This window comes from Oncorhynchus keta, chromosome 3 (assembly GCF_023373465.1).
Source record: "Oncorhynchus keta strain PuntledgeMale-10-30-2019 chromosome 3, Oket_V2, whole genome shotgun sequence".
Taxonomy (NCBI): domain Eukaryota; kingdom Metazoa; phylum Chordata; class Actinopteri; order Salmoniformes; family Salmonidae; genus Oncorhynchus; species Oncorhynchus keta.
Genome location: NC_068423.1, coordinates 15,331,255 through 15,356,848, shown reverse-complemented (window position 1 = coordinate 15,356,848; position 25,594 = coordinate 15,331,255). Strand labels below are relative to the sequence as shown.

The window sequence follows — 25,594 nt, the reverse complement described above, 5'->3', positions numbered from 1 at the left end:
GAATTAAAATAAAGTGTACTGGGGTTGGTAATCCGGTCAGCCATACAACAGTTTATGTATGTATTATGTACAGTATATAGACATTAAGAGACGGGTGACAGGGGTTGAGGAAGATGAGCGAAGTGAAGGCAGGGGCTACAGAGCATGAACGCACAGCCACTGACATTACCAATTTCTGCCTAAAAGGTTACGTATGTATAGTGCCTAACATGTATGAATAGTCACAACACGGCAAAGGGTTTTTCTGATCAACTTATAAGAGGTCTCTCAGCCTATTGCCGACGGTCTGAGCACTGATGAAGGGATCGTGCGTTCCTGGAGTAACTCGTGCAGATGTTGTGACTAATCCTGTACCTGTCCCGCAGGTGTGATGTTCAGATGTACCGATCCTGTGCAGGTGTTGTTATACGTGGTCTGCCACAGCGAGGACGATCAGCTGTCCGTCCTGTCGCGCTGTCTTAGGCATCTCACAGTACGGACATTGCAATTTATCGCCCTGGCCACATCTGTTGCTTTTCAGAGTCAGTAGATGGCCTCTTTAGTGTCCTAAGTTTTCATAACTGTGACCTTAATTGCCTACCATCTTTAAGCGGTTAGTTTCTTAACAACCATTCCACAGGTACATGTTCACTAATTGTTTATGGTTCATTGAACAAGCATGGGAAACAGTGTTTAAACCCTTTACTATGAAGATATGTGAAGTTGTTTGGATTTTTAGGAATTATCGAGTTTATAATAAAAAATACGAAAAAGCACTCCTCTACAAAAATGGAAATTACAATGTTCACTCACTTGTGTCCATAAAGAAAACAGCACAAAAATTAACACATCTATACACTCGATGAAATGAGTCAATGAAATTGAACATGGGCTATGTCATGAAGTGGCCCTTTCTGGGTATAGATAGTAGCTTCCCCCTCACTCTCTCCTACACCCAGGTTCTGTTATCTCAGGCCATAAATTCCTGGCTGAGACTCTCTCCCCCTGGTCATGCAGAAAGGGAGAAACAGAGAGAACGAAGGATTTCACATGGCCAAAATGGGAATTTGAAACAAAACGTCCACTTGTGAGATGGTGGGAATTGTTCGTGGACACTTAAGGGACGGGTATGATGAGTATGTTTCATTTGGTGACCTCAGAGAGGACAGGAAACACACAATTATATTTCTGAAAGTGTACATTTCTCAATTATGGGGTTTGCATCTAATTCTTGTATAGAATGAAGGCGTAAAGATGAAACTATTTGCGTAATTATGTCATGTGTTGTTAAACCTTTAATTGAGAAAATTGTATACCCTTTAAAGTTTAAAGTCATTGGCCCGCCCCCGTGAGCACAGCTATGATCTGGCATCATAGAACTGCCTTTTCTATTGTTACAAATAAAAAAACATCCTGAGGAAATCCTCTTCAGACCACAAAAACCTCAGTTTAAGCTAAGGTGGCAATGGTTGTTGAATTCCTAACCATACCACGTGGAGCATTGGCTACACGATGGGAAATGGTTCAACTCAGACTATCGATACCAACAGAATAAGAGCAAATCTTAGATACTAATTACTAGTCTGCAGCTAGAAATTCTGTAAACCTGGGATGCTGTTACCGATAACCGTTGAAGCATCTATTCTATGAGAACATTTCTGAATGGTACTCTGAAGTATCCATTCTAACCACGAAAGACTGATCTCCAGGAAAGCAGAGAGAGAGAGAGAAAGAGACTCAGATGAACTCTTCAAAAGACGGACTGACGATTCCGACAGAGATCACGACGACACACTGGGCGTAAATATATATTGATTGCAATTATTCCCAAATGACGTTCATGTGCAAAGGATTAGCATTTCAATTCATATAAATATCAACTGTGTAGGGATTCCTTTGGTCTTTCCCGCCTGTTCTCAGTCCACACCCCCTTCTCAGTCCACACCCCCTTCTCAGTCCACACCCACTTTCCTTTGTCCACCAAGCCATCATATCAGCTTAGCCCACTAGGGAACCTCCCCTATCATTTCTTTGTAACCATATCTACTGTTTGTTTGTTTATGCATTTCTGTGATTATTTAGTTAGTTAGTAAATAAATGATTAAGCCAATTGGTGTATGGATGATTCATAGTAAAGGCTGGGTTCGTGCAGATAACCAACCATTTACGACCTTTGGAATGAGAATGACGTGTGGTAAAGGATAATTCATTAATTAGAAGACTAATTGATCAGATATTAAAATATAAAGGTAAAAAAAAAGAAAAGAAAAAAACTCAGAATTTTTTTTTCACCCTTGTCATCCTGTTAAGAGTCATTGCATAGCTACGTCAGAGTAACCAGTAAGTAATTACCATTAGTAAACCATTAGGCGGCGCAGTAACTCACTCACTCTGCCATCTTGTCAATGATGTCATCTTTGTCAAGTCCCATAAGACTGTTGCCATCAAAAGGAACGCTTCAACGTTCTCGAGTGAGGGAGGTTCTTAGGCAGTTCTTCAAATTTCAGGGTGGAGAAGGTCCTCTCACAAGCCACCTGAGTGATGGATAGGGTGAGGAGGAACTTGTAGCCCAAACCAATGATGTGATACGCATCCGTGAGCAGATTGTACTGAGACAGGAGTAGATAGCAGCATATCGGGCAGTTTGAACATGTGGAACAACTTCTGCTCACCAACTCCACACTTTCATCAGGATCCCCAAAGCCTTCCCATGATTCATCACTGGCGGCAGCCCTGGTGTTGTACTCCTCCAATGCTGACTGTTTCAGTCTTTCCCACCATTGTGCATCAGTTCAGCCTGCAATGCCTCAACAGTGGCATGTTCGCTGAGCTCCTCAATGGCTGTCTTTGGAAGGTCCTTTTCTCTGATCTCAGGAAAATGCTTCGGCTTCATGCAGGAGACGTCTGCACACAGCGCTGCATTTGCTGCATAACGGCAGTGAATGCTTTCAACAACAGTGTCCAGTATCACATTGTGGATCTTGATTTTGTAATCCATGTCTGCATTAGCAATGGGCTCGTCTTCTGCCAACTCACCTGGTTTCCTCTTCTTTTTTTTTTGTTCTCTTCTCTGGGAAAGCAATCTGAGCTCCGGCATCACAGTCCTACTACTCCTCCAGAATGCCATTGGCCCACTCAACAAAGTTGTCTGCTGCCCTCTTCACACACTCAAAGTCTCTGGCACACTTTCTCAGGTTATCCTCTGTTCCCGTCACCAAGTGCTGTGCTGTTACGATATCCATGCCACTTGTTTGCAAGTATTTAGAGAAAGGGGACATCTGCTCAAAAATCCTGAGAAAAACCTCAGCTGTAAGTATGGTTTCATACTTTAGGAGAGCATCCTTGTACCCTTGGGCATTGCTTCGTATGGCAGGTTTCATGGTCACATCCTTTTCAATTTACAACATCTGTGTAAAGTGCACGGTCAGGTTTTGCAAAGCTTCCAAATACTTTCCTCAAAGCCTCGCCTTTTGCCCACCAGCATGTTTCACCAATTACATTAAGCCGCCTGTGTCTCCTGTCCTCACTTGTTTCCTCCCATAGCTTCATGCGCTTGTAGGAATCTCGAACGAACACTGCAATGTCATTCATTAGTGAGAAAAGGGATTCCCTTCCCACAACAACCCCAGTACTGTCAGTTAGCACAAGGTTGAGGACATGTGAGTAACACCATATGTGTACTTGGTTAGGAGTCTCCTGTGAGCAATGCAGAGAAGCCCCTGTATTGTCCCTGCATATTAGCTGCTCCGTCTGTTGCATTACCAACACACTGTTTGATATCTATGTCCATCTTCAAGGGTCTGTTTCACAAGGTCCACAAAGTACTGTCCTGTTGATGACTCACAGTCAATGACCGTAATGAGTCTCTCATGGACAACATCAGTGACATATCGCAGAACTACTACACACTTGTCTTTGGATGTTAAATCCTGTGTTGTGTCCATTTGTACTGAGAACATCCCTACCTTTCTCACTTCAACAGCAATTGTCTGCTGAATCAACATTCTGATGACTTCAATTACTTTATTTGCTGTTGTTTTGGACATCATAGTTACCAAGGACCCTCTTCCTTACTTGACATCTGCTTCTTGATCTTCTCAATGCAATCACTAACATGCTCTTGTAGGCAGACATAAGCACAAGAAACTTGCCATGATTGACGGCCATGTTTTCCAAGTTATATGCAGCGTCGTGTCTGTGTCCTCTGTAGCTAAGCCCACATTTACCAATAACTACAGTTGAAGTCGGAAGTTTACATACACTTAAGTTGAAGTCATTAAAACTCGTTTTTCAACCACTCCACAAATGTATTGTTAACAAACTATATTTTTGGCAAGTCGGTTAGAACATCTACTTTGTGCATGACACAAGTCATTTTTCCAACAATTGTTTACAGACAGATTATTTCACTGTATCACAATTCCAGTGGGTCAGAAGTTTACATACACTATGTTGACTGTGCCTTTAAACAGCTTGGAAAATTCCAGAAAATTATGTCATGGCATTAAAAGCTTCTGATAAGTGATGTCAATTAACCTGAGTCAATTGGAGGTGTACCTGTGGATGTATTTCAAGGCCTACCTTCAAACTCAGTGCATCTTTGCTTGACATCATGGGAAAATCTAAAGAAAATCAGCCAAGACCTCAGAAAAAAAACTGTAGACCTCCACAAGTCTGGTTCATCCTTGGGAGCAATTTCCAAATGCCTGAAAGTACCATGTTCATCTGTACAAACAATAGTACGCAAGTATAAACACCATGGGAACATACAGCCATCATACCGCTCAGGAAGGAGACGCGTTCTGTCTCCTAGAGATGAACGTACTTTGGTGCGAAAAGTGCAAATCAATTCCAGAACAACAGCAAAGGACCTTGTGAAGATGCTGAAGGAAACAGGTACAAAGGTATCTATATCCACAGTAAAACGAGTCCCATATCGACATAACCTGAAAGGCCGCTCAGCAAGGAAGAAGCCACTGCTCCAAAACCGCCATAAAAAAGCCAGACTCCGGTTTGCAACTGCACAAGGGGATAAAATTCGTACTTTCTGGAGAAATGTCCTCTGGTCTGATGAAGCAAAAATTGAACTGTTTGGCCATAATGACCATCATTATGTTTGGAGGGAAAATGGGAAAGATTGCAAGCCGAAGAACACCATCCCAACCGTGAAGCACGGGGTTGTGGGGGTGCTTTGCTGCAGGAGGGACTCATACACTTCACAAAATAGATGGCATCATGAGGATGGAATATTATGTGGATATATTGAAGCAACATCTCAAGACATCAGTCAGGAAGTTAAAGCTTGGCCGCAAATGGGTCTTCCAAATGGACAATGACCCCAAGCATACTTCCAAAGTTGTGGCAAAATGGCTTAAGGACAACAAAGTCAAGGTATTGGAGTGGCCATCACAAAGCCCTGACCTCAATGCCATAGAAAATTTGTGGGCAGAACTGAAAAAGCATGAGTGAGCCAGGAGGCTTACAATCCTGACTCAGTTACACCAGCTCTGTCAGGAGGAATGGGCCCAAATTCACCCAACTTATTGTGGGTAGCTTGTGGAAGTTTGACCCAAGTTAAACAATGTAAAGGCAATGCTACCAAATACCAATTGAGTGTATGTAAACGTCTGACCCACTGGGAATGTGATGAAAGAAATAAAAGCTGAAATAAATCCTTCTCTCTACTATTATTCTGACATTTCACATTCTTAAAATAAAGTGGTGATCCTAACTGACTTAAGACAATGCATTTTTACTAGGATTAAATGTCAGGAATTGTGAAAAACTGAGTTTAAATGTATTTGGCTAAGGTGTATGTAAAATTCAGACTCCCTGTTTATAGGACCTTCCACCCCCACCTGGGATATGCATGCCTGATGAAGACCGAAGGGTCGAAATGCTGTTATAGTAAAATCACCTGGAAGCATGAGCAGCAGTGCGCGGCATTTTCCTTTTTCATGAATTCACCTAAAACTCCAGCACCTGCAAAACATACCTGGATGTGCGTATGTTCTTCAGCTTTTGTTCATGCAATAGAATTCTACTCCAATGCACTCCGCCTAGAAGAACATCTCTTGCATAGTTTGTTTTGCATACTATGGCTTGCATAGTTTGTTTTGCATACTATGGCCTGCATAGTTTGTTTTGTTACGGTATGTTGTATTGAAAGTGGCTAATATTGCATTGATTCGATCACAATTCCAACAGTAGAGCGAAAACATTGATATTGTTAACTAAAGGGGAAAACTCTAGAAAGTTGAGTGAAGTTTTAATTTCTTCTGTGCGGCAGTCTGAGGGGAGCTGCAGGCCCGCAGCCTAGAGGTAACATTGGTAGTAGTTTCCAGGCGCACCAGTTTGAGTGTGTCAAGAACTGCAATGCTGCTGGGTATCAAGAATGGTCCACTACCCAAAGGACAGCATTGAAGTCGAGATGGGCCCTGTGGAACGCTTTCAACACCTTACAGAGTCCATGCCCTGATTAATTGAAGCAGTTCTGAGAGCAAAAGGGGCGAAACTCAATATTAGGAAGGTGTTCCTAATTCTTTGGACTCTCAGTGTACATGTATTAAAAGAAACTCCCCACACACTACACTTAAGTCTTATGCATTTACTGTGCTTAACGCCAAGTCTCACAACCTTTCTGCGAGAGCACAGCATTTGCACATGTCACCACAATAAAAACAAATGAAACACAAATTTAAGAAAAATAATAGGTCTATAATATATTCTGAAAAGCAGTGGAGAGAAACTTTAAGACCCACCCAGGAAGGTCCCGGTGAATCCGAGAGCCAGGAAGCTGGTGACCACCAAGACAGAGCCCAGGGCCATGAGAGCTGCCCCCGCGTAGAACACCTCTGGGCTGGCCATCACCTCCCACCTTGCCTGGGCCTTCATCGCCACTGTCATACTGGAAAGAGGGAAGGGGCGTGGGGGAGAAGGGGAGGATTAAGGGATAGGAAGAGGTAAAGGTGCAGATGGAGAGAAGGAAAAGAGGAGATGAAAGAACAGAGAGAAGCGAAGGGAGATGAGAGAGAAGAGAGAAGGAAGAACAGAGAAGCGAAGGGAGATGAGAGAAGTAGAGAGAGACGAGAGAAGGAAGAACAGAGAAGAAGCGAAGGGAGATGAGAGAGAAGTAGAGAGAGACGAGAGAAGGAAAAACAGAGAAGAAGCGAAGGGAGATGGGAGAGATGAGAGAGAAGGAAGAGAGACGAGAGAAGGAAGAACAGAGAAGGAAGAACAGAGAAGAAGCGAATGGAGATGAGAGAGAAGAGAGAGACGAGAGAAGGAAAAACAGAGAAGAAGCGAAGGGAGATGAGAGAGAAGTAGAGAGAGACGAGAGAAGGAAGAACAGAGAAGAAGAAGTAGAAGGGAGATGAGAGAGAAGTAGAGAGAGACGAGAGAAGGAAGAACAGAGAAGAAGCGAAGGGAGATGAGAGAGAAGAGAGAAGGAAGAACAGAGAAGCGAAGGGAGATGAGAGAAGTAGAGAGAGACGAGAGAAGGAAGAACAGAGAAGAAGCGAAGGGAGATGAGAGAGAAGTAGAGAGAGACGAGAGAAGGAAAAACAGAGAAGAAGCGAAGGGAGATGAGAGAGAAGTAGAGAGAGACGAGAGAAGGAAGAACAGAGAAGAAGCGAAGGGAGATGAGAGAGAAGTAGAGAGAGACGAGAGAAGGAAGAACAGAGAAGAAGCGAAGGGAGATGAGAGAGAAGTAGAGAGAGACGAGAGAAGGAAGAACAGAGAAGAAGCGAAGGGAGATGAGAGAGAAGTAGAGAGAGACGAGAGAAGGAAGAACAGAGAAGAAGCGAAGGGAGATGAGAGAGACGAGAGAAGGAAAAACAGAGAAGAAGCGAAGGGAGATGAGAGAGAAGTAGAGAGAGACGAGAGAAGGAAGAACAGAGAAGAAGGAGGAAAGGGGAGATAAGGCTAGAAATTAGCAGGCAGCCTGGTTTTTGTTAACATAATCATACATATGAAACAGGAGATGATTCAACATGTATGTCAATGAAGTACGCAAAGCTGGCCTAGATTCTTAAGGTCAACACATCACTGAAATTAAACTTGGGTTAATGTTTTGTTGAGAAGAGCAAGCACAAACAATTTAAGCAATGTATCTGATAATGATGGACAAAAGTAAACTTTCCCAGGGGTTTGGATTGAAAAACACAGATACTGTGTATACTCTGAGCCCTCTACGCACAGTACCCATAACATGTTTAGAGTTTCATGATAAATGATCAGGGAAAACCAGCGATATAATGGAGAATGATCTTGATTACATTTAATATCAAAGTACACAGTAAAACTTTGAAGGACTCCCAACTTAACCCATGATCTGATAAGAAAATGTTTCCCATGACTTTATTTGGTTGTGATTTATTTTCTGTTGTCATGGACACTATGCAACAGGCTCTCACAGTCTCACTGCAGAATTAGACTTTCTACTTTGTCCAAACATTACATTTCGAAGTTGGTTGTTGCTCCTACTGTTCTGTATCATTCCATTTCTCCAAATGTAAACATTTTTAAAAGTTAAGGCACTCATTCTGAATGGGTAAGGTACGGGTTAAGGTTTGGGATAGGGTTTAAACAAAAAAATGAAAAGCAGTTTCCACGACTGGGATCATGTACCACCCCCATTCACAACGCCCTAATAAAACCAGAGCCTACTTGATGGAAATAGCTCACTGTTGCCTCTAGTGGCCAGTTTTGAAAGCATTTCCCGACATCCTCAGGACATGGATAGACATCCAACTTCGACGTCAATCTTGAACTCCCTGAGTTGATGTCAACCAGACAGAGTTTAAAGGTGACATTCATTTTTCTTGTTATTTTCACCCCCAAAAAAGCTGGTGACAAATGACAGACAGAAACTTACCTTCAACTGAAGCAAAAATAATGAACAATGACCAATGAAAATGACAGTAACAGAGAATTACAAAAACAGGGAGTTACTCCTCCCCTTCCATCTCAAATCACAGCTGCCACAGTGAGTCTTCGGCAGCAGGTGTTCCTACCAGGATCCCAGCACCCACACACAATTCCTGGTAGTCTGCCTTTGAAGTTGAATGCAATGCAACAGAAATGTGCACATCACAAAAACACAGACCCTCCTACCAGCTTTCCTAACCTAGTTTTCTTCTGATACCAACCTAGTTTCCCATACATAATGTACGCATGCACAAACAAAAGCTATGCACGCACACACATACAGGCCAGGGATCTACGGTAACCTATTTGATTTATTTATTATTTATATATTTTATTTTTTACAAAGAGCACGTTTGCAGCTAAGATGAAAAATGTAAGTGCACACAAAGAAATGTAGGAGCACAATGTAAACATAAAAAATATGTCAGCGTCACCCACCACCACCAACAAAACACCAAATGATGGAATTCCTCATGGAAGAATGGTGTCGCATCCCTCCAAGAGGTCCAGACACTTATAGAGTCTATGTCAAGGCGCATTGGAGCTGTTCTGGCGGCTTGTGGTGGCCCAACGCCTTATTAAGGACCTTTATGTTGGCATTTCTTTTATTTATTTATTACATACACACATGCACAAACAAAAGCTAGTTTTTTGGGGTATCTGTACTTTACTTTGACTTCACTACCATCCTTAAGAAAATAATGTCCTTTTTACTTCATACATTTTCCTTGACACCCAAAAGTATTCATTTTGAATGCTTAGCAAGACAGGAAAATGGTTCAGTTCACGCACTTAAGAGAACATCCCTGGCCATCCCTACTTTTCCCTACTGCCTCGGATCTGGTGGACTCACTAAACACATATGCTTTGTTTGTAAATTATAGTACCAGTCAAAAGTTTGGACACACCTACTCATTCAAGGGTTTTTCTTGATTTTTTTTTACTATTTTCTAAATTGTAGCATAATAGTGAAGACATCAAAAACAATGAAATAACACATGGAATCATGTCGTAAGCAAAAAAAGTACATTTTATATATGAGAGTCTTCAAAGTAACCACCCTTTGCCTTGACAGCTTTGCATACTCTTGGCATTCTCTCAACCAGCTTCATGCTTCAAAGAAACCACTATTAAAGGACACCAATAAGAAGAAGAGACAAGCTTGGGCCAAGAAACATGAGCAATGGACATTGGACCATTGGAAATCTGTCTATTGATCTGATGAATTCAAATGAGATTTTTGGTTCCAACCGCCCTGTCTTTGTGAGACGCAGAGTAGGTGAACAGATGATCTCTCCATTTGTGGTTCCCACCGTGAAGCACGGAGGTGGTGTGATGGTCCTTTGCTGGTGACTGTCTGTTATTGACTTAGAATTCAAGGCACATTTTTACAAGCATGGCTACCACAGCATTCTGCAGCGATAAGCCATCCCATCTGGTTTGCACTTAGTGGGACTATAATTTGTTTTCAACAGGTCAATGACCCAACACACCTCCAGGCTGTGTAAGAGCCATTTGACCAAGGAGAGTGATGGAGTGCTGCATCAGATGACCTGGCCGCCACAATCACCTGACAACCCAATTGACATCGTTTGAGAGCAGTTGGACCACAGAGTAAAGGAAAAGCAGCCAACAAGTGCTCAGCATATGTGGGAACTCCTTTAATACTGTTAGCATTCCAGGTGAAGCTGGTTGAGTGAATGCCAAGAGTGTGCAAAGCTGTCATCAAGGCAAAGGGTGGCTACTTTAAGAATCTCAAATTATTTGTTTAACACTTTTTTGGTTACTACATGATTCCATGTGTTATTTCATAGTTTGTGTCTTCACTATTATTCTACAATGCAGAAAATAGCAAAAATAAAGAAAAATGGAATGAGTAGGTGTGTCCAAACTTTTGACAGGTACTGTATATATAATTTTTCTTCCACTTTGACATAACAGAGTACTTGGCAAAGATTGTTAACAAAAAAAATGACAATTAAATCAATTTTAACCCACTTTGTAACACAAAATGTGAAGAAATCCAAGGGGTCTGAATACTTTTATAAGGCACTCTTGCAGCTTGAGACTTCTGTCACTTGGTTGACTGAATAGGGTCTCCTGAGGCACAGAAAGTTGTCATGGTACCTTAGGTGTTAAACATAACAGATTTGATAAACATACACCCCACTCAGGAGAGTGAGTCATCATACTGCAACAATTTGTGACAGTTAAAGAGTTAGACCTGATTATAACAGCATCTTGAAGCAGCATCTGAAGGAAACTGGGATGTTGAGAAGGTGAGTAGTGAACTTTCTTTCTCTGACATTGAGATACATACAGTACTTTCAACAGTTCAAAATAACCTTCAATTCTTCGGTCCCATCATGAGAGACTGAGAGCGAGCATAGCATAGAGCATAGATGTGAATGAACAGTGGAGATCAAAATAAATAACTGTTATCCTATGAAGGAAGGGATTTATTGATTACTTTGATTTATCGTTTCTCGTCAAACGTTTCCTGTGAGTTGGAGAAATACAGAAGCCGTAATATTATATGTTATTGGTAACTTATTTTGTACATAATGTTCCGCCACCAATATCTTATGACCGAAAAGAGCTTCTAGATATCAGGACAGCGTCGGTGTCTAGTGGCCTCCTTGCTCGAACACGCCTTTTCAGTTCTGCCCACAAATTTTCTATAGGATTGAGGTCAGGGCTTTGTGATGGCCACTCCAATACCTTGACTTTGTTGTCCTTAAACCATTTTGCCACAACTTTGGAAGTATGCTTGGGGTCATTGTCCATTTGGAAGACCCATTTACGACCAAGCTTTAACTTCCTGACTGGTGTCTTGAGATGTTGCTTCAATATATCCACATAAATGTCTTTCCTCATGGTGCCATCTATTTTGTGAAGTGCATGAGTCCCTCCTGCAGCAAAGCACCCCCACAACATGATGCTGCCACCCCCGTGCTTCACGGTTGGGATGGTGTTCTTCGGCTTGCAAGCATCCCCCTTTTTACTCCAAACATAAATGGTCATTATGGCCAAACAGCTCTATTTTTGTTTCATCAGACCAGAGGACATTTCTCCAAAAAGTACAATCTTTATCCTCATGTGCAGTTGCAAGCCGTAGTCTGTCTTTTTTATGGTGGTTTTGGAGCAGTGGCTTCTTCCTTGCTGGGTGAACTTTCAGGTTATGTCGATATAGGATTCGTTTTACTGTGGATACAGATAATTTTGTACCGGTTTCCTCCAATTGACTCAAATGATGTCAATTAGCCTATCAGAAGCTTCTAAAGCCATGACATAATTTTCTGGAATTTTCCAAGCTGTTTAAAGGCACAGTCAACTTAGCGTATGTAAACTTCTGACCCACTAGAATTGTGAGGCAGTGAATTCTAAGTTAAATAATCCGTCTGTAAACAATTTTTGGAAAAATTACTTGTCATGCACAAAGTAGATGTCCTAACCAACTTGCCAAAACTATAGTTTGTTAACAAGAAATTTGTGGAGTGGTTGAAAAACGTGTTTTAATGACTCCAACCTAAGTGTATGTAAACTTCCGATTTCCACTGTATATCCTACCAACGGGACATTAAAAACTCTAATATCTTATGTTTCACCGAGTCATGGCTGAACGATGACATGAATAACATACAGCTGGCGGGTTTTACAAGTTTTCGGCAGGATAGAACAGCAGCCTCTGGAAAGCCGCCTACGTATATTTGTAAACAACAGCTGGTGCACAAAATCTAAGGAAGTCTTGAGGCTTTGCATGCCTGAGGTAGAGTATCTCATGATAAGCTGTAGACCACACTATTTACTAGAGGTCGACCGATTAATCATAATGATTAGAATAAGAATAATTAGGGCCGATTTCAAGTTTTCATAAACAATTGGAAATCGGTATTTTTGGGTGCGAATTTCCGATTTAAAAAAATATATTTTTAGTATATTTTTTAATATCATTATTTAACTAGGCAAGTTAGTTAAGAACACATTCTTATTTTCAATGACGGCCTAGGAAAGGTGGGTTAACGGCCTTGCTCAGGGGCAGACCGACAGATTTTCACCATGTCAGCTCAGGGGATCCAATCTTGCAACCTTACAGTTAACTTGTCCAACGCTCTAACCACATGCACTCCACGAGGAGCCTGCCTGTTACGCGAATGCAGTAGAAGCCAAGGTAAGTTGCTAGCTAGCATTAAACTTATCTTATAAAGGAGCACGTGATGCCGCGGAGCTGAGTAGATGTTGACAAACCGAGCTCTTCAAAGTTATTCTATTTTTACATAAATAACAACGCTGAAACAATATTCTAACATTGGCTGATAAATTGTCAAGTACTTACCTTCCCAAAGAGCCATGGTCCTCCGACCGAGAGGCAAGAAGGACGACCAAAACGTTGTTGATTCCCAAGATAACGATAACGCTACAGCTAGCAAGATTAGCATTAGCCCTCATAACTCAGACGACAGTTCCAGACTGTTGCTCTCAGCAGCCTCTTGCGAGCCTGCCGACATGCTGGCTACTCTCCTCCGGGAAATTCAGGATGGTAACAGAGGTCTTTCTCTGAAAATGGATAAGAAATCGGCTGAACTCCATTCTTCCATTGACGACCTGAAATCCTCCATGAATGATCTCCTTTTGTGAACGACTGAGGCAGAGTTGCGCATTAGCACAGTTGAAGATACCATCGCTAGACATGACCAGGTCTTGACACAACTGCAAAAGGACAATGCCTACCTCAAAAACAAGGTAGATCAGATGGAGAACCAGAGTAGACGTAATATCCGTGTGGTGGGATTGAAAGAGGACAGCGAGGGCCGTGACCCGGTCCGTTTTTTAACTCAATGGATCCCGGAGGTCCTAGGCATAATCAACTTCACCAAGCCGCTGGAAATCATACGCGCCCACAGAACATCAGCGCCGAAACCCCAGCCAGATGAGCCCCCACGAGCCGCCCTGATCAGGTTCCTCTGTTTCCAAGACAGAGAGAAGATACTGCAACTCGCAAGAGCCAAAGGGGACATCACCATCGATGGAAAGAGGGTCAGACTTTTCCCAGATATGAGCGCGGATCTCGCCAGACGCCGCAAGCAGTTCAGACCTGCCGCCAAAGCACTGAAGGAGAAGAACATCACCGGCTACCTCATCCACCCTGCGCGGATGAAAGTTCAGTACAAAGGCCGAAGCCATCTCTTCAACACACCGGGAGAAGTGCACACTTTTCTCAAAGAACTGAGCAACGTCTGAGCCAGGACAGTCTCTCTGGGGGATAAGAGGCAGTTTGTTTGTTTTCTCTTATCCGGATTGAACTGCTGGTATCTCCCGGTCACTTTCATTTAATTGATTTGTACATTTTCAACTAACCGTATCTTCCCAGGGTGAGTTCTATTACATTTACAGGAGAGTATATTTTGGTTTAGTCCATATCTACTGGGCGAAGCAATAAGTGGGTTTAGGCCCACTGCTTTCCCCCTCATTTATGTTAATATTTCGAAAAGAGACTCAAGCATCCCTTACCGTGGGCAGTAAATATTCAGCCATAAATAACTATTCACAACGTTTGTTTTCAATTTAGAGAGCTCGCAGGTTTTAGTTTACGCCAAGGTTTAGCTAGTAAGAGCAAGATGGAAAGCGAGCAGCAACGTATCTCTACAAGTGTATTCATGTTTGATTGTTGGGATTGTTGTTTTAGTCTGACAATCGGGGTGGGTGGGATTTTTATTATTTTTTTTCTATGTTTATTGTTTCCTTCCTAAAGAGACACACAGGTCACTTTTGTGCTCAAACCAAAGTTGAAACATTTCCTAATTATCTGCATATGATAGATTTCTATTCAGTTACATATTTGAAACCCAACCTATGCTTAATCCACTAAAATATGTCACATTCAACGTAAAAGGTCTTAACACCCCGATTAAAAGGAAAAGAGTCTATACATACCTTAAGAAATTAAAGGCCGACATTGTGTTTTTACAAGGAACACATCTTACAGCCAGTGAACACAAGAAATTGAAGAGGGAATGGGTAGGACACGTTTTTGCATCCTCTTAACCCCAAAGCAAGAGGAACTGCAATTTTGATAAGTAGACACATCCCCTTCTGCGTCAACAACACCATCTCTGATCCCTCTGGTAGGTTTGTTTTGGTGCATGGGCATATGTTTTCAGAGTCTTGGACCCTATTGAATATTTATGCTCCTAACTTCGATGACCATATGTTTATTCAGAATGTCTTCCTTCAGGTTGCTCAAGCACCACCAGGATGGCTACTGGTTGGAGGAGATTTAAAAATTTTCTTAGATACAGTTCTTGATAGGTCTTCTGATAAACCCTCACTTCTTACCAAAGCCGGCAAGCTCACCATGTCTCTCTCACCAGCCATGAAAACGCAGGAGTGGCTTCGGGACAAGTCTCAATGCCCTTGAGTGGACCAACCAGAGCCCAGACTTGAACCCAATCGAACATCTCTGGAGAGATCTAAAAATAGCTCTGCAGACAAGAATGGGAGAAACTCCAAACACAGCTGTGCCAAGCTTGTAGCGTCATACCTAAGAGGACACGAGGATGTAATCGCTGACAAAGGTGCTTCAACAAAGTACTGAGTAAAGGGTCTGAATACGTATTTAAATGTGATATTTCAGTAGTTTTTTTTCATACATTTGCAAACATTTCTAAAAACCTGTTTTTGCTTTGTTATTATGGGGTACTGTGTGTAGATTGATGTGGGGAAAAAACAATGTTATCCATTTTAGAAATCAGGCTGTAATGTAACATGTGGTAAAGGTCAAGGGGTCTGAATTATTTCCGTATGCACTGTAAATGTTTCTGAAAACTTGAGAGCACTCTGGTGCCAGTACAGCACAAAGGGTCCCTCATCCTCGTTTGAGCTTTTAGGGCTCATAAACTGGTAATGTCCTAATAATCTAAACACTTCAATTGAGTCATCATCAAGGGAGTCTAAATCAAGAGCTCTTAGAGAATTATAGTGCTGTTCATAGGCATTGATTCATTTTTTATACACTACCGTTCAAAAGTTTGGGGTGACAAAAGTTTGAAAATTACATTTTTTGTCCATTAAAATAACATAAAATTGATCAGAAATACAGTGTAGACATTGTTAATGTTGTAAATGACTATTATAGGGGTAAACAGCAGATTATTTATGGATTATCAACAAAGGCATACAGAGGCCCATTATCAGCAACCATCACTCCTGTGTTCCAATGGTACGTTGTGTTAGCCAATCCAAGTTTATAATTTTAGAAGGCTAATTGATCATTAGAAAACCCTTTTGCAATTATGTTAGCACAGCTGAAAAATGTTGTCCTGATTAAAGAAGCAATAAAACTGGCCTCGATTACAGGCTCAAAATGGCCAGAAACAAAGACATTTCATCTGAAACTCTTCAGTCTATTCTTGTTATAAGAAAGGAAGGCTACTCCATGCAAGAAATTGCCAAAAAACTGAAGATCTCGTACAACGCTCTGTACTACTCCCTTCACAGAACAGAGCCAACTATCTCTAAACAGAATAGAAAGAGTGGGAGGCCCTGGTGCACAACTGAGCAAGAGGACAAGTACATTAGAGTGTCTAGTTTGAGAAACAGACGCCTCACAAGTCCTCAACTGGCAGCTTCATTAAATAGTACCTGGAAAACACCAGTCTCAACATCAACAGTGAAAAGGTGACTCCAGGATGATGGCCTTCTAAGCAGAGTTGCAAAGAAAATGCCATATCTCATCCTGGGCAATAAAAATAAGATTAAGATGGGCAAAAGAACACAGACACTGGACAGAGGAACCTCTCCACTGTTGTAAATAGTCATTTACAACATTAACAATGTATTCACTGTATTTGTTACTTAAAATGACTTTTTATATTTCAGAAACAAGGACATTTCTAAGTGACCCCAAACTTTTGAATGGCAGTGTATATATAATGTATTCCTATCTCATCCCTAAAGGTCAGAGGGAAAAATCATTCACAAACGTCTTCATTAAAAATGCTAATTTATGAAGTTCTCCATGGCTCGGTTAGTGTTATTGTTGTTGACTGGTGCCCACAGGGAGGTGGTGACAAAATAGCTGTGGCGTTGTGGGCAAGAGGGACTGGCATGGCTTTTAGAATATTAGCATGGCATTCATGCAATTATTCACAATCTTGTTGCGTGTGTGTGTGTGTGTGCATGAGTGTTTATCTTCATATAAGCTGTGCATGTCCATACTGCTTGTGTGTGTGTACACAAACTAACTTTCTAACTCTAGGATACTCAGAGATCGGACGCACCATGCTGGGACAGAAGGGTTTTGTCAGCGACAGACAAAGCCACGAGGTGAGCTAGCGAGTGTTGTGTGTGTTGTGCAATTGAAGAGGTCAGGTCACGCTACTCTAACTTAAGGGTTTAACACACTGCTCCATCTGTCAATCTCTGTTCATTCAGTACGTCAGAGGTGAAGGCAGGTTATAAATACAAGCACAAACGCTGTGTTCCACATCCCTTCTACTCCCCACACCTCTGAGAGCTGTCATTATGTCTAAATGGGCTACCAGACAATGAGAGATGGGAGGGTGGAGGCTAGAAATTGAAACTGTCAGATAAATTGGTGTTGGGTACTTTCTGAATACGTCTTTCAAAACCAGCTCTGCCTACCAGGAAAAAAAGGGGCACACCCTCCACCCCTACTCACCCATCACGACCAGGTTAGTGCAAGGACAGTCTTGGGGTGGGAAAGCAATCCATTCCAGGAAACTAGAAGTAACTTGTGCAACATTTAGTTTCACAAAGTAAAAGTGGGTCTGTCTGTCTAAACTGATGGAGTAAGTCAGACAAGTAGCTCTCTATGAATGGATAGTTACTCCTCACAAACACAAACAGGAAAATACCACAAGCAGTAAACTGTTGGTCATTCTGTCCAAATATGGAGAGGAGCTTAAAGGTCCATTAATTTCAATGAAAGTTGTATATTTTCCAAAGAGCATTTTCCACGTCAATCATAACGGCCAACTATGCGAATGATTTGGAAAAAGAGTAGAGACAGTCACTTCTTGGGGAAACCCCTAAAGGTCTCTCCACTTTGTGCTAATACTATGTTTCATGTGATACTTGACAAAGATAGATATGGTATTAGTTATGACTTAAGATCACTTTGTCTTGGGAGCCACAGCCTTGAGCTACACTTGTACTCCAACATACTGCAGAAACATACAGCGATTTAGAACTCAAAATGTGCATCGCCACGACAGACATTCTGCAGCAGTCACAGGTCACCAGAACAAAAAGTTACCGTTGTACAGCCTTCAGCCATAAGACTGACCATAGGGTGGATTCGACACGACTGGTCACAGCGGAAATTGAAGTGCGAAGAGTGTGACGAAGGGGAAGGCTGTTTTTCCCTTCACTATCAGAGATAAATACAACATAACCTTGATCTACTACCACTCACAAACGCAAGTAACCCCCCCCCCTCCCTGTCTTTAAAGTAAACAAGGAGGATAACAATCACCTGGATGGAGGGAGAGAAAGTGAGCGAGTGAGAGCGCAGAGAGAGAGAGAGCGCAGAGAGAGAGAGAGAGTGGCAGAGAGAGAGAGAGTGGCAGAGAGAGAGAGTGGCAGAGAGAGAGAGAGCGCAGAGAGAGAGAGAGCAGAGAGAGAGAGTGGCAGAGAGAGAGAGTGGCAGAGAGAGAGAGAGCGCAGAGAGAGAGAGAGGCAGAGAGAGAGAGTGGCAGAGAGAGAGAGTGGCAGAGAGAGAGAGAGCGCAGAGAGAGAGAGTGGCAGAGAGAGAGAGTGGCAGAGAGAGAGCTGGCAGAGAGAGAGAGCGCAGAGAGAGAGAGCGCAGAGAGAGAGAGAGCGCAGAGAGAGAGAGAGCGCAGAGAGAGAGAGTGGCAGAGAGAGAGAGTGGCAGAGAGAGAGAGAGCGCAGAGAGAGAGAGAGCACAGAGAGAGAGAGCTGCGCAGAGAGAGAGAGCGCAGAGAGAGAGAGAGCACAGAGAGAGAGAGAGAGAGCGTGCAGAGAGAGAGAGTGGCAGAGAGAGAGAGCGCGCAGAGAGAGAGAGTGGCAGAGAGAGCGCAGAGAGTGAGAGCGCAGAGAGAGAGCGCAGAGAGAGAGCCAGAGAGAGCGCAGAGAGAGAGCTGCAGAGAGAGAGCGCAGAGAGAGAGCTGCAGAGAGAGAGCGCAGAGAGAGAGCGCAGAGAGAGAGCGCAGAGAGAGAGCGCAGAGAGAGAGCCAGAGAGAGCCGCAGAGAGAGAGCTGCAGAGAGAGAGCTGCAGAGAGAGAGCGCAGAGAGAGAGCGCAGAGAGAGAGCGCAGAGAGAGAGCGCAGAGAGAGAGCGCAGAGAGAGAGCGCAGCGAGCGAGAGCTAGAGAAAGCGAGCGAGAGCTAGAGAAAGCGAGCGAGAGCTATAGAAAGCAAGTGAGAGCTAGAGAAAGTGAGCAAGAGAGAGCGCAGAAAGCGCAAGTGCAGAGAGCGCAGAGAGATGGGCACCAACCTGTGGCTGCGGTAGACATTGAGGAGGATGATGAGGGTGCCTAGGCAGTAGCAGGCCAGATAGGGACCCCCAAACAGTCTGGTCAAACCTCTCGTACGATGCTCCCAACGCGCCACCTGCAACACAAGTTTTATTTCATGAATAAAGTGCCTTTTTGGTCACATAATATAAATAAATATGTAATATAACTAAAATAACTATTTATTTCAACATTGTTATAAAACGTATAGGTTCAACTTCATAACAAACATGTTTTCCCCATCTCCAGAGATTAAATAAAAAATGACAATAAAAAAGGTGACAATTAAAATGACTGGGTTGACCGTAAGAGGCTGGACAATGTCACCTTAATAAATCTGCCATGAATCCACAAGTGACAGGGGGAATAGAAGATTGTTGTGTACAACAGGGAGTGGCAATTGAATGCAAGCTTAACACATGTCTAGCACATCTATGGGCAACAGGGTTGACACGTCATGCTCGACAGTCAGTTTTTCCACCACAAAACAGAAAATAAATAAATATATCTTCAGAAATGACTTTGACAAAGCAAAACAATAACTCGGGCTTAACAATTACAGTGCCTTCAGAAAGTATTGATACCCCTTGATTTACTCCGCATTTTGTTGTGTTACAGCCTGAATTCAAAAAGGATCAACAAATTCTCACCCATCTGCACACAATACCCCCATAATGACAAAGTGAATGTTTACACATTTTTGCAAATTTATTTAAATGAAACACAGAAATAATCCATTTACATAACTATTCCCACCACTGAGTCAATACATGTTAGAATATATTTTAAGTATATTTAAAATGACCTAAATTGGAACAATTTTAAATAAATGTAATGCATTTAATGTTCATTTTATTAGCATTTAAGTATATTAAATACATATAAAATAATATAAATTGAGACACTTTTGTACTTAAGTTTATTGTTATTATATTAGATAAAGAGCAAAAAATATATAATATGAAATACAACTTATAAATTAGAAATATACTAAAATGGTATTTGAATCAGAATTCCTGTATTTTCTTTACAAAAAGGAAGTGCATTTATAATGCGTTTCATGTATACTTCTACAAATACCACTTCTACTCTTTAACCACATTAGCTACTGTATTGAGCCATGTAAAGGTTACCTTTACAATTAACACTTTTGAGATATATGCACCATTGGGATTTCACACTTGTTGTTCACATACATTTTTGGTAATAATTGATCATTTAAAAAAAATGTGGAATGTATATGTAATTAAAAGTTCTACATTATTCAGTTTTAAAATGAATATCAAAAGATTTGAATAAGCCAAATATGAGAAACAATATCATATTATGAATCAAAACTTCAACTGCAGAAAATGATGCTGGGGAATAAGCCAATGTTTGTGCACATGCATTTTTTTGAGTATGCTTCAAATATATTTTGTGGACATGTAAGTTAAGAATACTTTCAAAAACGTATTTAAGTATATTTTCTTGCAATATGAAAAAGTATACTCTCAGGAAGCATGTTCCTCAGCTGTGCAATATCATTGTCACCTTTCTCTGCACTCTTCTGAACAGGAATTCAGAAGGTACTTCAAAACATTGGCACTGAAACTACAGTGCCTTGCAAAAGTATTCATACCCCTTGGATTTATTCACACTTTGTTGTCCTACTGAAAGGGACATTTGTATCCCAGTGTCTGTTGGAAAGCAGACTGAAATAGGTTTTCCTCTAGGAGTTTAACTATTCTGTTTATTTTTATCATAAAAAACTCCCTAGTTGCAGTCTAAGGCACTGCGTCGCAGTGTTTGGGCGTTCGGGAGTCCCATAGGGCGGCACACAATTGGTCCAGGGTCGTCCGGGTTAGGGGAGGGCCATTATTTGGTTCATCGCACTCTAGCGACTCCCTGTGACAGTCTTCAGTTGAAAGGTGTTTCCTCCAACACATTGGTGCAGCTGGCTTCATGTTTTGGAGGACACATGACTCAACCTTCTCCTCTCCCGAGCCCATTGGGGAGTTGCAGCGATGAGACAGAAATGTAACCACAAGATTGGGAGAAAAAGGGAGTAAAAATGTGCAAACCCATAACAGGATGCAGCCACCATCATGCTGGAAAATATGAAGTGGTTCTTAGTGATGTGTTCTGGATTTGGATTTGTCCCAAAATAACACTTTGTATCCAGGACAAAAAAATGGCCACATTATTTGCAGCTTTACTTTAGTGTCTTATTGCAAATAGGATATTTTTTATTCTGTACAGGCTTCCTTCTTTTCACGCTGTCAATTAGATTCATATTGTAGAGTAACTACAATATTGTAGAACATAAGTCCACTTTGACAATATGGGGTATTGGTTTTAGTCCAGTGATAAAAAAATCTCTCGATGTAATTCATTTTAAATTCAGGCTCTTGCACAACAAAATGTGGGAAAAAGTCAATAGGCACTGAAGGCACTGTATGTATGCAATAAGGCACTAAAGTAATACTGAACATTTTTTTATAATAACAATTATACACTTTTAGGCCTAAGTGCAAAGCCTTATGTTAGCAGCAAATCCAACAACACATCACTGAGTAACTACCTCCTTATTTTCAAGCATGATAGTGGCTGCATCATGGTATGGGTATGCTTGACATCGGCAAAGACTGGGGAGTTTTTCAGGATGAAAAGACATTGGATGGAGCTTAGCACAGGCAAAATCCCAGAGGAAAACATGCGTCAGTCTGCTTTACAACTGACACTGGGAGAGGAATTCACCTTTCAGCAGGACAATAACCTACAACACAAGGTCAAATCTACACTGGAGTTGCTTACCAAGAAGACAATGAATGTTCCAGAGTGGCCAAGTCACAGTTTTGACTTAAATCTGTCTGAAAATCTATGGCAAGACTTTAAAACGTCTGTTTCACCATGATCCCCAACACCTTGACAGAGCTTGAAGAATTCTGAAAATAATAAAATGGGAAAATATTGCACAACATGAGACTTACTTACCCAAGACGACTGTTGTTGGTATTTCTAACATGTATTGACTCGGGGGGTGAATACTTATCTAACCAATGTATATTAGCATTTAATTTTTCATCCATCTTTAGACAATGTTAGAATTTTCTTTCACTTTGATATTACAGAATATTTGCACCTTGTGTCTGGAACTCTATCGGAGGGATGCGACACCATACTTCCACGAGAAATTTCACCATGTAGTGTTCTGTCTCAGGCAGTGCTCCAGAATATCCCATAAGTGATCAAATGGGTTTACATCCTCATCAAACCATTCAGTGACCACTCGTGCTCTGTGGATAGGGGCAATGTCATCCTATGGGGGCATAGCCATAGTATCCAAAATAATGCCCTGCCCAGCAATTTATACATGCCCCTAAGCATAATGGGATATTAATTGATTAATTAACTCAGGAACCACATATGTATAGAAGTACCTGCCTTTAATTCCTTTTGTATCCCTCAATTACGAAGCGTTTCCATTATTTTGGCAGTTAACTGTACCTTATATGCTTTATGACAGAAGGTGCTATAAATACACAGGTATATCAAAGCTTTACCACACTGTGTGAATGCATTCTGTGCCAGCACCATTCACAGATTCAATCAAGGCTTAGGTAACAGCCTGAACAGGCCACTCCATCCAGTTACTTACCACGGGTGTATTTCAGACAACAAGGTCCTGGCTCGTCTCTGATATGATGCATTAGGAGCTCTTAAATGTGTTTGTGTGGGCTCTATTACAGAGGTACTGTGTGTCTTAGTGGATGCAGGCTCAGTCCCCCGGGGCCCGGTTCTCTGACAGGGCCTTAGAACCAGCCTAATCACCACATGAGATTCATGCCCCGTATTAATGCACGGCCGCGCTCCGTCCCTGTCCCCAGCCCAGGGAAACAGAGGGAACAGAACATGCCCTAATCACATGCATAACAGGCTACACATTAGAACTCTCCCCCTACAGCTATGCTATTTACTGTTTAACCATTTCAGAAAATGAAATTAGAGCATCTGTCTTAGAAATAGGATCTAATCGAAGATCTATCTCATCCGATCACACAGACTATACCAGAAATGCCAGCCTTCGACAGTTAGTCTAGATGCACAGTTGATATATAACTAAACAACCAAAAGACAAAACCATTACTGTCTTGTCTAAAAAGCGATACTAATACCTTCTCCCCTGTCAAGGTGAACCTCATCTATAGCACAACGTGGCCGTTGTTCCACTAGACATTTATATTTCAGTCATTTAGCAGATGCTCTTATCCAGAGCAACTTACAGGAAGCCCTGACTAGTCAAAGCCTTGGGGAAAATAATACATGCAGGGTGCAGAGAAAAGCCAGAGTTTAGAATTCTAGACAAAATGGTTATGAAACACACACACAAAGAGCGAGACAGAGAGAGAGAGAGAGAGAGAGAGAGAGCGAGAGCGTGACCTTATCCCCACTCGACGAGACAGAAGGGCTGAATCCTATATTGAAATTCAACGTTACAAAACCAGCAGCAATGGTTTCCATGCAAACCGTTGTTTGTGCTCCTACAGTCTGACTATACTGGCTATCGTGAGGGCGAATCAGCTATGGAGACAAACAAACATTGCATTATTTGAGCAGGAGATCGAGACTATCAAATCGGTTATCCATCCATAATAATTTTAAATCAAGAGTGAAATCATGAATCTAAAGCACTTTAATTCTAAATATACACCACCGGTCAAAAGTATGGACACACCTACTGATTCCACGATTTTTCTTTATTTGTACTATTTTCTACATTGTAGAATATAGTGAAGACATCAAAACTATGAAATAACACACGGAATCATGCAGTAGTAACCAAAAAAAAAAAGTGTTAAACATGTCCAAATATATTTTATATTTGAGATTCTACAAATAGCCACCCTTTGCCTTGATGACAGCTTTGCACACTCTTGGCATTCTCTCAAGCATCTTCATGAGGTCAATTAACAGGTGTCCCTTGTTAAAAGTTCATTTTTGGAATTTCTTAACTTCTTAATGCATTTGAGCCAATCAGTTGTGTTGCGACAAGGTAGGGGTGGTATACAGAAGATAGCCCTATTTGTAAAACGAACAAGTCCATATTATGGCAAGAACAGCTCAACCAAGCAAAGAGAAAATGACAGTCTATGATTACTTTAAGACATGAAAGTCAACCAATGCGGAACATTTCAAGAACTTTGAAGGTTTCTTCAAGTGCAGTCGCAAAAACTATCAAGGGCTATGATGAAACTGGCTCTCATGAGGACCGCCACTGGAAAGGAAGACCCAGAGTTACCTCTGCTGCAGAGGATAAGTTCATTAGAGTTACCAGCCTCAGAAATTGCAGCCCAAATAAATGCTTCAGAGTTCAAGTAACAGACGCATCTTAACATCAACTGTTCATGGTCGAATTTCTGAAAAGAAACCAATACTAAAGGACACCAATAAGAAGAGACTTGGTTGGGTCAAGAAACACGAGCAATGGACATTACACCGGTGGAAATGTGTCATTTGGTCTGGAGTCCAAATTTGAGTTTTTTGGTTCCAACCACCGTATCTTTGTGAGACGCTGTGTGGGTGAACGGATGATCTCTGCATGTTTGCTGGTGACACTGTGATTTATTTAGAATTCAACTCACGCTTAACCAGCATGGCAACCATAGATTTCTGCAGCGATACGCCATACCATCTGGTTTAGGCTTAGTGTGACAATCATTTGTTTTTCAACAGGACAATGACCCAACACACCTTCAGGCTGTGGAAGGGCTATTTGACCAAGAAGGAGAGTGATGGAATGCTGCATCAGATGATCTGGCCTCCACAATCCCCCGACCTCAACCCAATGGAGATGGTTTGGGATGAGTTGGACCGCAGAGTGGTCCAAGGACAAGTAGCCAACAAAAGTTCAGCATATGTGGGAACTCCTTCAAGACTGTTGGAAAAGTATTCCAGGGGAAGCTGGTTTTTTATTTCACCTTTATTTTAACCAGATAGGCCAGTTGAATACAAGTTCCCATTTACAACGGTGACCTGGCCAAGATAAAGCAAAGCAGTGCGACAAAAACAAAGACAGAGTTACACATGGGATAAACAAACGTACAGTCAATAACACAACAGAAAAATCTGTATCCAGTGTGTGCAAATGAAGTAAGGAGGTAAGGCAATACATAGGCCAATAGTGGCAAAGTAATTACAATTTAGCAATTTA

General features: G+C 41.7%; 1 protein-coding gene across 2 annotated transcripts in view; it reads right to left on the bottom strand.

Moving 5' to 3' along the window:
- Positions 1–25,594, bottom strand: part of pemt (phosphatidylethanolamine N-methyltransferase) — a 93,047-nt gene that overhangs the window by 33,556 nt on the left and 33,897 nt on the right. For both annotated transcript variants that reach the window (XM_052490754.1, XM_035751073.2), the window contains 2 exons: positions 19,383–19,498; positions 6,741–6,886 (listed from right to left, as the gene is read on the bottom strand). In XM_052490754.1, coding sequence (XP_052346714.1) covers positions 6,741–6,886; positions 19,383–19,498 — 262 coding nt within the window. The remainder of the gene's footprint in view (positions 1–6,740; positions 6,887–19,382; positions 19,499–25,594) is intronic.